This window comes from Festucalex cinctus, chromosome 10, assembly GCF_051991245.1.
Source record: "Festucalex cinctus isolate MCC-2025b chromosome 10, RoL_Fcin_1.0, whole genome shotgun sequence".
In the NCBI taxonomy this organism is placed as follows: Eukaryota; Metazoa; Chordata; class Actinopteri; order Syngnathiformes; family Syngnathidae; genus Festucalex; species Festucalex cinctus.
In genome coordinates this window covers 24660218-24676453 of record NC_135420.1, presented here as the reverse complement: position 1 = coordinate 24676453, position 16236 = coordinate 24660218, and the positions used below count along the sequence as shown (strand labels likewise).

At 43.6% G+C, this 16236-nt stretch overlaps 2 protein-coding genes across 10 annotated transcripts in view; both read right to left on the bottom strand.

Moving 5' to 3' along the window:
- Positions 1-1883: 1883 nt before the first annotated feature.
- cldn34a (claudin 34a) lies at positions 1884-3276 on the bottom strand. 2 transcript variants are annotated; one of them, XM_077534988.1, is made up of 2 exons: positions 3200-3276; positions 1884-2685 (listed from the first exon to the last, which is right to left on the bottom strand). In XM_077534988.1, the coding sequence occupies exon 2, from the start codon at positions 2615-2617 to the stop codon at positions 1907-1909; it is 711 nt and encodes a 236-aa protein (XP_077391114.1). In that variant the 5' UTR covers positions 2618-2685; positions 3200-3276; the 3' UTR covers positions 1884-1906. The 2 variants fall into 2 exon arrangements, with proteins under 2 accessions (XP_077391114.1, XP_077391115.1); XM_077534989.1 differs by lacking the exon at positions 3200-3276 and having other exon boundaries at positions 1884-2695.
- Positions 3277-4055: 779 nt separating this feature from the next.
- shroom2a (shroom family member 2a) overlaps positions 4056-16236 on the bottom strand; it is a 31912-nt gene continuing 19731 nt past the window's right edge. For 7 of the 8 annotated variants that reach the window (XM_077534450.1, XM_077534451.1, XM_077534452.1 and 4 more), the window contains 8 exons: positions 15614-15742; positions 12706-14995; positions 12423-12508; positions 9378-9782; positions 7270-7758; positions 6889-7063; positions 5845-6117; positions 4056-5742 (listed from right to left, as the gene is read on the bottom strand). In XM_077534450.1, coding sequence (XP_077390576.1) covers positions 5470-5742; positions 5845-6117; positions 6889-7063; positions 7270-7758; positions 9378-9782; positions 12423-12508; positions 12706-14995; positions 15614-15742 — 4120 coding nt within the window. In that variant the 3' untranslated portion in view covers positions 4056-5469. The remainder of the gene's footprint in view (positions 5743-5844; positions 6118-6888; positions 7064-7269; positions 7759-9377; positions 9783-12422; positions 12509-12705; positions 14996-15613; positions 15743-16236) is intronic. The other variant, XR_013285381.1, reaches the window with a different exon arrangement.

The following is a 16236-nucleotide window of genomic DNA, read 5'->3' as shown; positions in this document are numbered from 1 at the left end:
CCCAGATAAAGGCAAAAAATAAAAAATAAATCCCAAAATAAGACCAGCTACCTGTACATTAAAAAAAAAAAAAAAAAAAAAAAATCATTGACCAAACAGTAAGAATAAATTACTGCAATAAATATGTACACCCTCTTTAATTGGAGGATGGGACTGAATAATGCATTCATAATTTACCAATCACACTCATATGTTAATAGAGGGTTAGCACACATATACGGCCACTTTAAAGTGTCTTTGATGAAGCCCAAATAAAGTTTTGATGTTCTAGTAGGCTTCTCCTGACATTTTTGTTTCTCTTCAAAGCTGAATTGATTTTATTTTGCAGTCTTTTATTAACCTTGAGTTCGAAATAAACAATTGACCATTATTTTTATTTAATTTGTTACGTCCTGTTCTTATGTTGGTCGGTTGCTTGCATTAACGTGCGCAGGTTTACTCTGCTGATAAATGACAAAGTAGATTAGATAAGAACGACAAGTCATGTCAGTCTTATCTGCAAATGGGGGAGAATGTGCTCCGGGAACGTCGTGCTCCTTCACTTTTGGGAATTCGCCTTCCTCCACTGCTCCGTCTGAGCGCCACTCGTGCTGGACTTGTGTTTCCGACAGCGGCTCAACAGCCTTTTGTTTGCTCCGAGTGGGCCGCCGCTCTCCTCTCTTCTCTTCTCTTCACTAGCTGGCTGGCTCTCCGAAAGCTCACGTGTTAACCTCCTACATGCAAGTTCACATTGTCAAGCTGACCCACCAACATGCCTCATACATCATCACAATGTCCATTTTGCATGATATTATCACGACGCTGTATCACAAGAGACCGTGCGATACATGACAGTTGTGCAATTTGACGATGTAACAATGTGGTATCGTAACAGGACAATGCTTCACAATATTCTTATTTGTGTTGATATGCTGTATGCGATAAAATGCATGGCAAAATCGGTATTTGATTCCATGTGCATCGGTATTAATACCTCACAATATCCATAGGTCATGCTAGTGTATCACATATGACAATACATTGCAAGAGTTTTTTTTTTTTTTTTATAGTCATTTTTAATTATTTTTTTGTTGCAAAACCAATTTATCGTGGAAAGCGATTATCTGCAATCTGTCTGACTCTTCAAGAATTTTGCGGGTTAATTCATTTTTTAAACGTTTTTTTTTTCAAGGTTATTTTTTCCCCCCAATGCAATCATAATGGTCATTAAATATTTGTGGATTTTTGTGATTCGGCCTAGTTCCTATCTGTAATTTTATAGTTGCTTCAGATTTTATTTAGGTTAAATTACACATTATTATAAAAATGTACAACAAAAAAACCCCAAATGTGTTATGTAAATCACATTTTATTTTGTGGGGATTATTCTCAAGTGACATTTAAATAAGTCTGCATGGTTTTGTGCAAGTTGATCAATGTTAGGGTTACAAAGAGGTAGAATATTTCCAGTAAATTTTGGGAACATTCCAAATTAGAAACTTTCCATGGCAATTTAATTGACTTGAATTTTAACAAAACTGCATCATATTCAGGCAAATTATAATGATTTCGTTGTGTCATAAGCAGACAACGGTGTGAAATAGATGGCTCTCCTTGCCCACATCCAAGGGCATTTAGTACCTTAATGGCTTCACCCCCCTCTCCACCTAAAGACACATTTAGCTCATAACACAATTCATTACAAAGAAGATGAATAAGAAGAAGGAGGAAAAGAAGAAGAAAAAGGAGAAGAAGAATAAGAGGAGGAGGGAAAAAAAAAGAAAACAGCTATAAGGGGAAAAACCCAACAGTATATTTAGGATCCCTGTTAAAGAGACAACTCCATTTTGAAATTGTTATTACCATGGAACGTTTCCAACTTTGCAAATTCCTGCCACGTTTGCATTGTCATATTTCAACGTTGCCATCACGACACTTGCCCGGCATGAAAAGCGGGATTATCCCTGCCTTGCCTGTCCTCCTCCGCCATCCCCCATCCGTGCAGCTCGGGTCCGAGGGTCCTCCACACGTGCCGGTGGGCGAGAAACAGCAGCCCGCTGACGAGCATGAGGACGGCGGCCACGAAGCCCACCCCGACGGCCGTGCCCACCCGCTGGCTGGCGGGAGCGGCGGGAAGCCTGAAGCGGGGCGGGAAGGGGATGCTGGCGTTGTTCACGACGGCGCTCGTGTTCCAACCCAGCGGCGTCAGGACGAGCGCGGCCGTGAGGAGGTAGAGCCCCCCGGCCAGGACAAAGGCGGCGCGCAGACCGCCGCGACGCTCCAGAGAGAAGTACACCCGCCTCACCGCCTGGACTGCGGCGGCGTTGCCCGCCAGGCCAGTCAGCATGGCCAGGACCATCAGAACCTGCGCCGCCCGGATCTCCGCCGGGACAAAGCTGTCTGAGACGGTCACGCTTTGGCAGTTCTCCATCTTGGGCAGGGCGTGGCTGTGAAAGCACGCCCGCCAGATGCCCACCCAGGCCACGCCCGAGGTGATGACGGACGTCAGGTTGTCGGCGTGTACGTGCCACAGGCGCCACCCGTCCATGCCCGTCGCAGCCATGGTGAGGATCCACGCCAGGCAGCCGGTCAGCAGGCCAAAAAACTGCCAGTGGGCCGTGTGAGCCAGGAACAACATGATGATGAGGTCAAAGGTCAAGGTTTCTCTTGATTTCTCTCCCTTGGTAGAATTTTGTCTTGATGCAGCTGCATATATAAATACAGAACATTATCAACAATCCATGTATCGTTGACACCCATGCAAGGTTATTTTAGTTAACTAAAACTAATGAAAAAACTTAAAGAGATAATTGACTCATGTGCACACATATACATATATGTATTTGTGGTGAAATTAAAAGTCTCAAAGGCACATAGTGTTATTAGCATTCAGCTATTAGTATTCAGCTTTCAGCATTCCCCCACAATTTCTCCAGAAATTGCACTTAGTCTAGTGTTGCTAAGGAACCTTTTCACTTTTGGGTCTTCAAAACTTTAGTCAACTTGCCCATTTTTCATCCGATTGAAACCATTCCAACTTCATCCTTTTAATGTTTTATGTCATGTTTGTTTTGTTGTGTTTCTGTAAAGCGCTTTGTGACAGTTAAGGCTGTTTGAAAGCACAATAGAAATAAAGATGACTTGATACTTTTTCTGAGACAATGCAGAGTGAAATTTGACTTTCTGTGGCCATTTTTTTTTAAATAAGAAAGAGACATACCATTTAATCAGAAAGGCATTCACAATCAGCTGAGCAACTTTGATGATTTGGTGATGATGATGATGTTGAGGAGAGGGCTGACATGTTGACTTCGGGCACACCACCCTCACTTGTTTAAAGATGGTTGCTGAGAAATATTTCAAAGTTACTCAACACAACAGCTCAGATGGCACTATTAGTAAACAAACATTTCCATTACATTCAACCGAGGCAGACTTAATTTCTGCTAGCCCGTCTATGGCGTTTTGCATTATAGGTTAGCATCAAGCTAGCATAGTCCTAACAGTTGCCAAGGAATTAATTTGATTTAAATGTGTTGTTTAAATGTTTTTATATGCTCTCACTGTATAGTGATTTTCATCGAGTAAGTGAAGACAAGATGATAAATTGCAATATAAAAATTTGATGCCATATCAATACTGCATCATAAGAAGATATATCACAATATGGAATTTTGACAGGAGCTGATACACCTGTGATGAATTTAATTGCCAGTAATTACCTGCACAGACGTTCCAACCGGGGTGAAAATGTCCAAAAATGTTGGAATCGGAAAACGAGGACCCGATGGCAACAAGCGCACGTTGCGACCGTAAAAGATGTTCGTGTAATTGTCACGCTATCAGCAGCCCAGCAAGGCTTGGCTGAGTTAATGAGTTACATCAGTGAGCTGTACGCCTGAAAAAAATGCAGCGCAATAAAAAAAAACAAAAAAAAGTAACAGGAAGTTTGTTTTTTTTACACTTGTATTTAATTTTCCCATCAGGATTTTCAAGCGTGTCGGGAACGCTTTTTGTGTTTGAGTGGAAACTAGACACAGAAGGGCCTTGAAAGAAGGCAGGGAGGGAGACATACAACCTGTGTGGAACATTTTTATTTTTATTTTTTTACCATTTCGATCTGGCCCGCCATATAATTCTACAAAAAAACAAAACAAATAAATCAGAGAGAAAGTGTTATAAAAAGTCACAAATGTTCGTAATATAGAACAATAATCATTTCTTCAATTGAGCAAGGCCCTCGGGAGGAAGCTGGCGTCAGTGTGGTGGGCGGCAGGCACTTGGCACGAATGTCAAGTGCATCTCCTGTGTGGTCAAGTGCTCTAGAAAATGTCAACAACAGGTGAACGGGGGTCACACGGGGTTTCACTTCAAGGCCACTAGCCGTTGGACCAAAAAAAAAAAAAAAAGTGGCGTGAAAAGGTGATAAATAGTGGTTATTCCGAAGTCACGTGGCAGCTGCGAGCGCAAAAACGTCGTCCGTCTGCTGTGCTGATCCAAAGGCTACAATAAATTACTAAAAAAAAAAAAAAAAAAAAATGAAATTAAGGATACAGTGAACCCCATTGTATCGCGGTTCATTTCATGTCCCAGCTATATTTGTTTTTTTGTTGGTATTTATTTGCAGTGAATTTTAAAGAGTTGTGTGCCTTCAGTGTAGTACCACATTGTACCGCAACAAGCCGGGCAGCACTGAGCATTACTGAAAGAGATGCAGCATAATAGAAGAAGATGCCTGTTTGAAGGTTTAGAATTACCGTAACATTTTTTGCTAATTTCAGTTGTAGACTTTCACAATTATGTGGTTTGGTTGACAATTTAGGTGGTTGAATGTACAGTGGTGCCTTCAGATATTCATTTATTTCATTCTGTGACCATGTTCACAACTCAAAACACTTTGAAATGAAATGAATGGAAATGGAATGAATCAATTCTACTCTTCTTAAAAAAACAAACAAAAGCAGAATGTTTGCAATAATGTGTTGTTTTTTTAATCAGGGAAATAGCATTATATCATATTATGCTTTAGAAGAACATACAGTAACCAAACTATTAAATAGAATGTAAGAATTAAATAGTTTGTGTGTCATGACAAACAACTTGAATCTAACTATCAGCTGCGTATTGTGAAGTGTATTGTGTTAACTGCCACCAAAAAGTGCTTGTATCGCAAATGTTTACTCCCAAGTCAAATGAAAAAATAAAAAGGCCAAATGACCACTTATACCTCAAAAGTTGGGTCACTTGTATCTCAAGGCACCACTGTGCAATGTCTAAATCTCTTTTGCTTTATGTGCCAAAAAAAGAAAAATGTACGTGGTATCACTACACCGCAAATTTGAATTGTACCCGCCACGATAAAGACGGTTTTCACTGCATTCAAGAAAAAGCAGCATCTTTTCTCCAGGGAGTTCTGTGGGGGGGCCCAACGGGGAAATACCTCAGTCTCTGGCGGCCCCCGGTGGACGGGACGGGAGGTGCAAGAGCGTCTCAAAAGGCCAAGCGCTGCTCGATGGGCAGACTATCCAGCAGGCACTTGAGCTGCTCTTCGCCCAGCTTGATTTTGTCCTCCAGCTTGCGCTGCTCGATGATGAGCGCCGACTTCATCTTGACAAAGTGCTCGTAGTCGGCCATGCCGTCCTCGGGTAGGTAGCTGGCCAGGATGTCGTAGACGGCCCGCTCGCGACGGTCCAGGTTGTCTTTCAGCTCCTTGGCGTCCTCGTGCTGCCGGATCAGCAGCTTGCGCTTCTCCGTCAGCGTGCGCTGGAGAGAGAAAAAAAAAAACAATCCAGACTTTCTCCAAACTTCTCTGTCAAAAATTCAGGTAGTTTGTGTCCCATCTCTCAAATTCTGATTTGCACGTACTCTCTCCTCGGGCGTGGCCTCCTCGTCCAGGCTGTTGAGGGCGTTCTCCACCCTGGCCAGGCGGCCCGACAGCGACAGCAGCAGGCTCACCACCTTGTCCAGGTCGCCCACGAACATGCGGAACTTGTCCAGCTCGTTGGGCTTGCACACCTGCTGGACGCGCGCCTCCACCTCGTCGCCCAGCGCGTTGTTGTCCAGCACGTCCTCCTGCAGGCTCTGGCGGGCCTCGCGCAGAACCTGAAGCTTCTTGCTCAGGCTGTCCATCAGCTCTTGCTGCGCCACGTCAAACGTGTTAAATTTCATTTTTTTTTTCATATCGTCGCTGCTATATGAAAAACACTGATGTCTATTTTTGTCAAATATGTTTTGGGGAAGAAACTGAATGCAGACATCCCGAAAACGTAAAAAAAAAGAAAAAAAAAATGGACACAAGTGTTTTTCACATAGCAGCAATGATATGCTGGACAATGCATGCAATGTAACAAACATTGTAATAATTTAAGTTAATAGAATTTTCACTTTATCTGTGATTTACTTCACTATTAATATTTCTGCCAACTTTCACTTTTACTTCACTACAGTACCTAAATAAAATGTGCATTTGTAATTACTCTGATACATTTCCCCATAACCAAATTTTGTTACTCATTACTTGGATAAAATACACGCTTACTGGCTAAAAATTTCTTATTATGAAAAGTTGAACATTCAGTCATAGATTGAGGTTATTCTTCTAACATGAACACAAAATAATGCCTGTAAAATGTGTGTTTATTTATTTATTTTTAAAGAGTTAAACCACTTACTCCTCACAAGGGTCCCGGGGGGTGCTGGAGCCCATCCCAGCTGGCTTCGGGCAGTAGGTACACCCTGAACTGGTTGCCAGCCAATCGCATGGCAATAATAATAATAATAATAACAATAGAAAAAAACTTGTTTGACAGATATACAGCCAATTCATATTTTACCGTTTATCTAGCAAACCATTTGATACAGCTCCTCAAAGCCAAAAACTATTTTGCTATGTTGCGGAGAGTGTCGTACCTTCTTGTTCGCCAGATCCATGTCCAGTTCGTCCTCCGAGTCGTCGTAGTCCTCGTTCTGCTCCTGCATGTCTTTCATCTTAATGAGAAGCTCAGCTTTGGGGGCCGACGTGCTGTAATATGCGGAGCTGGTGACCATGGCAACCGCCGCCGCCGCCATGCTGTCCTCCTTCTCTCTGGAATAAAATCATAACATTGTCATGATATTAATGGAAAATCTGACATGTTGCGTCATCTGAACTGCTACACTGAGTGATGAGTGAGTCTCTTGTAACGTTAGTCCGTGTGGAAAAATGATCAGTGCAAATGCTTTGAGACTTGAGTTTGAGTTATTCAATGCATCATTTCAAACCTACTTCTGACCGAGTTGAACATTTCTGACCTTTCCTCAGCTTGCCGGGTGACGTTTGCGGGTTTGGGGGGTGCTTTCCTGCGTTGGTGAGCCCCTTCCAGCAGCTGCTCGCCTTGAGGGAACAGGCCCTCCATCAGGTCCATGGTGGTCTTCATCTTGCTCTGGTCCAGGATGTCAGCCAGCGACTTATCCTTGTCCATGATGTCGCGGGCCAGCTCCTCCCTCTTCTGCTCCTCTGACATTTTCTGGTCGTCGTCCGTCTCAGGCTCGACCGAAGCCACACCGGGTTGATCAAGTTCTTTCTGCCGAGTGAAAGTGCAGAAGACGGAGTCCTGCCCACCACCGGCTCCTAAACTGCCGAGCTTGCTAATATCGGGACCTCCCGTTCCGGCCGCAGATGCTTCGTCAGGTGGCGGGAACGTCCTCCCGCTCTCCGTCTTCGGCATTCCCTCCGAGCGCACGATCCTGATGGGCACTTTCTTCACCGCGCTGCTTGGCTTTTCCGTTCCATTTTCCATCCTGGAATGGAAAAAAAAAACATAGCAAGAATAGTTTGTGGAGGAGGAAAAAATGTCTGTGGCCACATGTATGCTGATTTTAAATGTCACTGCAAGATGGCAGAGTCTTTTTCCACGACCGGTGACAAGAAACTAAATGCGCTGCTCTGCTTGATGAATCTATCAAATTAGAAATGTGCACATTGCACATGAAATGCAATGGAACCTTAGATAATCGGGCCTAATTTGTATATATTTTTTTTCTCTCTCCAAAGTCAGTGAAGTCATTTTCCATCCATCCATTGTCTTGACCGCTTATTCCTCACAAGGGTCGCGGGGGGTGCTGGAGCCTATCTCAGCTGACATTGGGCAGTAGGCGGAGGACACCCTAGACTGGTTGCCAGCCAGTCACTGTGAAGTCATTTTGAAATGGTTAATAGTATCGTTAATTTGACACAAAACGTTTCCCTTATCTGTAGCTGCTTTTTTTTTTTTTTTTTTACTGAATGTTTGAAAACAGACAGTAACAACTGAACTGTAGTGGATTTGAAATGTAAAAAAAAACAAAAAAAAAACAAAAGTACTGTAGTAGATTCAAAAAGCAGTTTAAGGAAAATTCAACAACAAATGATCACTAATCAAGATATCACAGTGAAATAAGGACCAGGCATTGCCGTGAACCGTGAAAATCTGCAAGTAATTGATGTCCGCCCACAGAGGATTGTAATTGCTTATAAATGCTGCAAGATGGCAGCAAAACACTTTGTTCTATAATTAGACAATAGGGGAGTTTTTCAACAAACGGGAGGATAGTGTAATAGTCAATTTCATATTGTGAAACTAATTTCAGGGCGTTTTGTACCTTCAACAACAGCGAAAAGTTGAAGAAACCTTTGTCTTCAAATATTTATTTCAGGTATTCTATATCACAGGGGTTGATTTGATTTGTTTTTGAGCAGGCTGAAACAAAGATCTCAAAATATTTCATTTAAAATTACTTTTTTTTTTTTTTAAATGAATTTTAAACGTGAATATTATGGTGATCTTGTAACATTAAAATTAAACTATCAATCAAAAGTTGTTACAAGTGCCGAGGTGACACGTGGTGCCAAAATATGCTGAGCCATTCAACCCACTGAAGAAGAAGATTTTTGGTTTGGTGCAGGTGGATAATTTAAGTTTGGTTTTAATTTCATGAATACAAAGATGACTCAAATTAACATTGACTAGTTTTTATTTGAACGCAAGCTACAACCAAGCTTCTTTTCTTTAGAGTTTAAAATGTTTTTGTTACATGCAGAATATATATTTTTGGTTTCATGTAGCGGTTAACTGATTTCTAATGCAACACATTATTATTATTATTTTTATTATTTTAAACATACAAGTAAAAATAAAAGATAGATACAGTGTTATCCTCACATTAGATGTCATAAGCATTTTGTGGCTCCCAGTGTTTTGTTTTTTTCCTGTGGTAAATGGCCGAAATGAGTATTTAAGGTTGTTGACCCTTGCTCTATGAAAACAAGTATTTTTACCACAGTAGATTCCCCCAAAAATCTCCAAACATCAAATTATACTTCGGGCCTTAAAGGAGCCATCGACTCTCAATAAGCTTCTTTGTACCAATAAATCACAGACCTGTTTGAATCTTGCTCCTGCAGCGAGACGGGCGGCTTGTCGCTGAGCCTCTGCGGGGAAAACTGTGGGGAAGGCGAGCGACGTGCCTCCATGGCGGCCGGCGGCCCGTGGGAGGAAGCGTGCGCTGGCGTGTGTCGCGCAACTGCGCCGACTTGCGCTTTTCCGTCCGCCTTTTTAGTCTCGCTGTTTGGGGTGTGACTTTGGGGAAGAGTGTCTTGCTCTGGGTTGTCGTCGGGGCATCTGGGCGGGGGAGGCTTGGCGCGGTCCGTGACCTGAGAGCGGCCGGTCTCCGCTGCTCTGTGGTCGACAGCAGCTGTAGCGGTCGTAGAAGGTCTGTGCCCCGTCACGTGAGGAGGTCGCTCGCGCTCGCCAGGCTGCTCGCTCGCTTTGCAGTCGTCCGGGAAGCTGATGATGGCAACAGAAAAGGTTTTAATTACACACGACACGAGGCCTTCTTCTTTCTCTCGCCAAGAAGCCGCTGCGATTTAAAAAAAAAAAAAGTTTCAAGTCTCCTCCCTTGACTGGAGCTGCCAGGAATATTTCCACAAAAAGCTTGCGAGGAGGAATAAATCTTCCTCCCGAGCGCTTTTAACTCTTCGGAGGAAGTTTGTCTGGTAGCGTGGCATACGTGTCACCTGTGGTGGGAAGCAACCAAGTATAATTACTCTATTATTGTACTTAACTCGTTCGCTGTCAGAAGAGTTTTCCCTTTTGACAGCTGTTTTACAGTATTTTTACTTATCTTTCCAAACCACATACTATTATGTTCTGTGACAATACAGGCACTAAACATACCAAAAGACTCTTTTCTCTCTGACCAAAATCGTGGCAAGAATCCACACTGACTTTGACGGTAAGTTTTTTGCGTTGCGAAACCTCAAATGATCCAATTATTTACAGATATACAACAAAAAGCAACGTGAGCGATTCTGACTCACCACATGGCTCAAATTGAATGTCAGTGGCTTTTTTTTTTGCATGCAGTTTGTTATTCACGTCATGAAATGTGTCATCTTTTCTCAACTACAAACACTTTCTACTACCGGCACACACACAACAAAGAGAATTACAGTTTGCACTACTTAAGTACAAAGTCTGAATACACCTCAATGGATCACCAGATGGGCTAACGTCAATCCATCAGGGCCGTGCAAATTCCGCTGGCATGCATGTGAGCACTTGCACGCAAACTCAATTAGGAAGCACTAAAGTGCGTCAATTGTACAGTCATGAGATACAGTTTGTGGCAACTTACGGTGGGGCAGATGATTTACGTTGAGCTTTTTTGTACACTCGGATCACATAAAATTGCCATAGCATAGCCATAACTAAATATCTGGCATTCATCCTGTCTTTGCCATTTACAAAGAACCCAGCAAAAGATCCATCCAGGCCTGCACCTAATTGGTGAAAAATAAATAATAATAAAGACACTTTGATGGTTTTTCTTTTCCCACAAGCTCTGAACACATTTCAGCTTCTTAAAATAGACTTGGACTTTTAAATCCACACTTTTGTAAATGAATTGAACAGAAATGTCAGAAATGCAGAAAATCCGCGAGTAAATGGCAACGTGCAAAGCGCTTTTTTACCCTTTTAGACAAGGCTATGGCCTGAATGATGATGAAGCTCCACCCCTCCCACCCCAGTTCACAACCAATATGCCACCAAAGTAAAGTTTTTAAATTAGAAATGGCTTTGCCTTGAGCATGAAAAGACAACAAAACAAGTTGAACCACTCACCCAAAAGGACGCTTGAGGCCCATCATTTCCATCATGATGCAACGCAAGGAAAGAGCAAGTGACTGCTCTCTCTTTCCCTCCAGCCACCTGCTGCACTACTATATCAATATCACAGACTGGGCGGGGCTCTTCTGCCAGACACCCAGATGACAATGACTGCTGCACAATGAGGGTTGCTCAAGGAGAGATACTCTACACCTCCGACGGTGGGTTTCACCTTTATGTGTTGGTTGGGGGTGTATAGAAAAGCAAAGACTCCTAAATTACTGGTCCAAGTGCACCGATGCATCCGGAACATGTGACAAGAAAGCGTTCTCAGGGTTTACACAAGGAACATCTACTTCCTGACACAAAGCGGCACCATGGAGACGGCGTGCGTTGGCACAGCTGTGGCAAAAGGCCGTCACGCTGCGTTGCCCCGACAAATGATAAAGACATCACTGTTGCTCCGCAAGACGACCCAATGAGCGACCAAAGGGTAACAAATGTGATGAGACCCCCTATGCATGTTGATGATTTAATATACAGTACTTGCGACAAGGAACCATGGAGCAAAAGTAGCATACAAAGTGGTTGTTCAACGAAAATACTATACATCTCTGAGCTTCTCATATATTTGAAAGTCATAACCCGTTATATGATTCCCAACCACTATGATGACCTCCAAGTGACCTGGAAATTAATTCCAGGGTCAAGCTTCTGCAATTGCAGACCTTTAATAACTCCAAAGACAAAACTGTGTAAGAGCGTCAAGGATAAAGAGAAGTTAAACATTATACTACAACAATAAATTAGTGCTGTCACTATTGAATATTTTTATAATTGACTAATCTATCGAATTATTATTCAATCGCTTAATCGACTCACCAGATTAATTTTAAAAAAAAATGGCTCCAAATATTACTTGATTATTAAAATAGTTGATTAGTTTTGACAGCTCTACAATAAATCTAAAATAAAGCAAAATCACTCATCCTTTGAAAACACCACGAGAGGGAACTGGAAGTTGGTAGGGGCTCAATACTGTCATCTTGTGGCATGATGGTCATTTCAGACATATTTTTACAGAATTTTGCCTTGACTCTCGGGGGTGTCCAACAACAGAAGACAGGACAGTTGCACAAATCCACACGTGGGAAACCGTAAAATCATTGGCAGAGGTAATGAACATAAAAGAGGGAGAAAGATAGTAGAAGGAAGGATATCATGCCCAAACTAGTACAAGTTTACACCACATGTCAAGTCTACTTATTTACAGTAGCATGTTAAAATGTTCTAATTAGCAACAATAAACCACATTACCTTGAGGCAGAGTTGAGTGACCCAGCAGGTTTATCCTCCATCTGGGAATATTCCTTCTCTGGCATTATTGTAGGGACACGAGAAGTCTAGAAAAATAGCAGAGTCATCTTAAAAAGGAAACATTTTTGTTTCAAAGCAGCTCCTGGTAGTTTCCTGGTTGGTAAACGGATGCATGAGAACAAGATTGACGGGAGTCTCTGCCTTAATCTGAGGTGTGTCTTGAAGAACAAATATTATTATTGGATCCCTTGTCACAACCTTGGGAAAAAAAAATCATCCTTACCTGTCCATAGAAGTCAGCTGAGGGTGAAGATCGGGACCTCTCATGGAAACAGGCAGGTTTGACCCTCTCCTCCGAGCTCGGATCCAGAATGTTGTCGGCGGACCGGAATCGTCCGGAAGCCCTCGTCTCCGGAGGCTTCTTCTGGATGTTCCACCTGGCCTCATACTCGGCGAAAGTGCCAAGTCGTTGCTGGTCCAGGACGGAATATGTTTGACCACCCGGGGGTTCATCCCCGCTCCTTGTCCCTTTCAGCATGGACCCCGTTTGACCGGGAAACCCACGTACTGTAGAGTCACTTGGATTCTCAGTGTTTGTGTACGTGTGATCGGGGACGTTTGAGTTCCCGTTCTGTTGGTCTTCTTCTTTTACTCCAACTTCATGGATTTTGTCTGGCTCGGAAAAGGACTTGACCTTCTTTTCTGCTGCGAAGCGCTTCCGTCCACCAATGCGCAAAGGCGCAGATTTACCGGTCCCGGTCTCGGACAGCGTCGGAAGAGGAGTGAGATCTTTCCTGGTCATCGCCGAGGATGGATAACTGGGTATGGCTTCGGCTGATGAGTGTTCCACCAACACGGGCTCCAAATCTTTCCTTCTGAAGGAAGTAGCTTTAAGCACCCGAGCTTGCGCTTCCTTCAAGTTATCCTTGTATGTGTTCGTGAAGGGGCTGTCTGCCAAAGCTGGGGTGGAGCTCTGATTGGACTTCCACACTTCCTGGCTGTCTTGGTTCTCGCCAGGAAGCGTCGCCGCACTTTTGCTCTTCTGCAGCCTGGCCCTTCTCATCTGGATTTCGTTCTTTAAGGTGGTGGCAAAGCGGTCGTTGCGTCGTATCTGCTTGGACTCGAGCGTCTCCTCCGGGTTGTCACCTTTTGAGGTCTCGTCCTCGGCGTCCATGGACAGCGAGTGGAGGATGGGGGTGGTCTGGGGACAGATCCTGTCGCTGGCCTGGCTGTGGTGTCTCGTATCTTGGGGGAATTCTCTGTGCTGCAGAGGAAGGGATCGCCGTTGGTTAGACAGTCGGATCGGGGGACAACTTGAGTACGGAGGGTCTTCATTTTGTGAACTTTGTCCCCTCTGGCCCCTGAGGTCATCACCAATAGCTTTAGGGGCCGGGGCTTCTGCAGCAGAGGTGACATGGTGTTTGCTGTATCCGTTAGTTTCTCTACCATTTGAGGAGTACTGCTGTTGTTGAGAAAGTTGATACTTTGCTTTGGTGACTGCTTGTTGAGAATTCTGCTCATTTCCTGTCTGGGTCAGGTCGAAACTTTGCCTGTCTTCTGGTTTCCCCAATGCAGGATTGCATTTTGTGACACAGTAGTACCGGCTTTGCCCGTTGCTTTCATTGTTCGGGTTTTTGGGAGGAATTGCTTGAGATGTGCTTAAATTCCTCCTCATGTTCTGGCTGGCGGATTGAGCAGAACCGCTAGTGGGCAGCTCCTGCATGCTGGAGAAGTAGCCCCCGACGTTGAGTGGCCTGGGAGTAGTCGCTGGCCACGGTTGTGGCGGAAAAGTGCTTTTGTCGCTGTGATGTCTGTGATGTGCGGGATGACCTTGCCGAACATCACAGCTGGACAGGGAGTGCTGCTTGTTTGAGTTAAACTGGGCGTGAGAATAAAAATTGGCCCTGTCGTGTTTCGGGGATAGGTTCTGGCTACTGCGATCTTCAGGAGAAGGCTTCCCCGCGGTTCGTGAATTGGGTTCGGGTTGAGCTACGACGAGCCCTCGCTCCTTGGTAGCGGCAAAACTGTCACTGCGTGCTGGTGGGGGCGGCGGTGGGGGCGAGGGGCAGGAGCTTTTCTTTTTCTCCGGAACATGCCAGACAGGTCCACAACTCGTTCTACCGGACGTGGAGTGGCGGGAGCCAGCCTGGTCGTCGGCGTGGAGGCCGTCGCAGCCTCCCGGCATCTGGAAGTACGTCAGCCTGTCGTCCGGTTTGACTCCCTCCATCAGACTTTGGCTGATCCTGCCATTGATGGGCCTTCCTCCGGCATCCCACTGGCTGACTTTGTACAGCACGTTCTCAGTGGAGGCAGCGTTGCTCTTTGAAAGCGTGAAATCCGGCGTGCCAGAGCTGGTGGAAAAGGAGCTGTAGGCCGAGTCCCGTTTGCCGCCGCCGCTGCTGCTGCTGATGTGCTCCATGCTGTTGTTGGATTTAGCAGGGGACAGCTGACCGGCCGGGTACGGGTGGGGGACGTGCTCTAGGCTGTCCATGCTGCCAAGAGAGCTGAACTGGTCCGAAACTCTGCTGAGGTTGGTTTGCTCCCAACTGGAGGACAGGTCAGTCGACGATGAACTGGGGGTTGAAAATGATCAATAGCTTATGCGAATGCTATGAAAGACGACGTGACATTCACATAGAAATTCATTATCAACATGTTCCACTTGCTTGGAACAAGTGTGAAATATTAGAGCCGTGTGCCTTTGTAGAAAGAACTAATGGTTGTAATCAGTCTAATAAAACATTCCGCTGAGAGAGCTGTTCTTTTTTTTTTTTTTTTTTTTCTTGGCGGTGTGTTTACTTTTAAAGTAAAACTGGTGTTCTTTAATCACCAGCAGCTTCTTTCCCATCCCTTGATAAAATGCTGTATAAATAAAACTAAGTCAAACTAAAGCCCCGGCATGTCCCATCGTTTTCATCGTTTTTAATGGCCCACCAAGTCCCATCTTGTGTTGTTAAAAAAATATATAATAACAATAAAACGCAGAGACAATTATGCGTACATAACAGTATTATGTCATGTTCTAGTCTTTTAAATCTTTATTTTTATTTTCTGCTACTTATTTACAAGTTAAACAAACAAACTTTTCCACTTTTTTTATTACAGCATTTTCAATTGAATGTGTCCTAAGGTCAGAATATATGTGACAAAAACACAGTCACAGTTTCTTTAAGAGAGCCAGGAAACTGTACCTCGCATCGTATGTGGTGTGCCACACAACCGCCGAGGGTGGGGAAGGCTGTGTTTTGGCTGACTCGGATTGTCCTTCGTTGAACTTAGTGGAGTGCCAGGAGTGCGGCCTGCTTATGGGTTCATTGCGCCTGAACACAGAGAGAAGAAAACAAAATGCAGAGTGGATTTAGAGAGACACACAAAAACAGGGAAAAACTTGGTATTTAGTTCATTGAAAATGAGTATTTTCTTATTGGAGAATAAATTGCTCGCTATACAGTATTCAGTTTTATGTAATTCATTTGAAATTAAGTCATTTAGTTTAGCTGTTTAAATAAACGATAAGTACTCTGCATATTGTTACTTTACATTACTTAAATGTGAGAGCTCATCATTAAAACCAAGTAGAGACAGGTTGTGAATCTAAGTAGCGGAAAAGGGGTATAAACTACGTTGCCTGCTACATGTCAATTATAAAAAAAAACAAAAAACAAAAAAACACAAAAACAAAAACAAAAACATTACTGACATTCAGTGTTTTAAACTACAGAATTTTCAGAATTGGAAACTTCCCATTGAAGTTATTTGTAATAAATGCAGAACTGACACAAAATTGAGGGTTTGCTCTTAATATGGAACTTGT

Coding starts and splice junctions, on each gene's coding strand:
- cldn34a (XM_077534988.1), bottom strand. CDS start 2,617: ATGTTGTTCCTGGCTCACACGGCCCACTGGCAGTTTTTTGGCCTGCTG.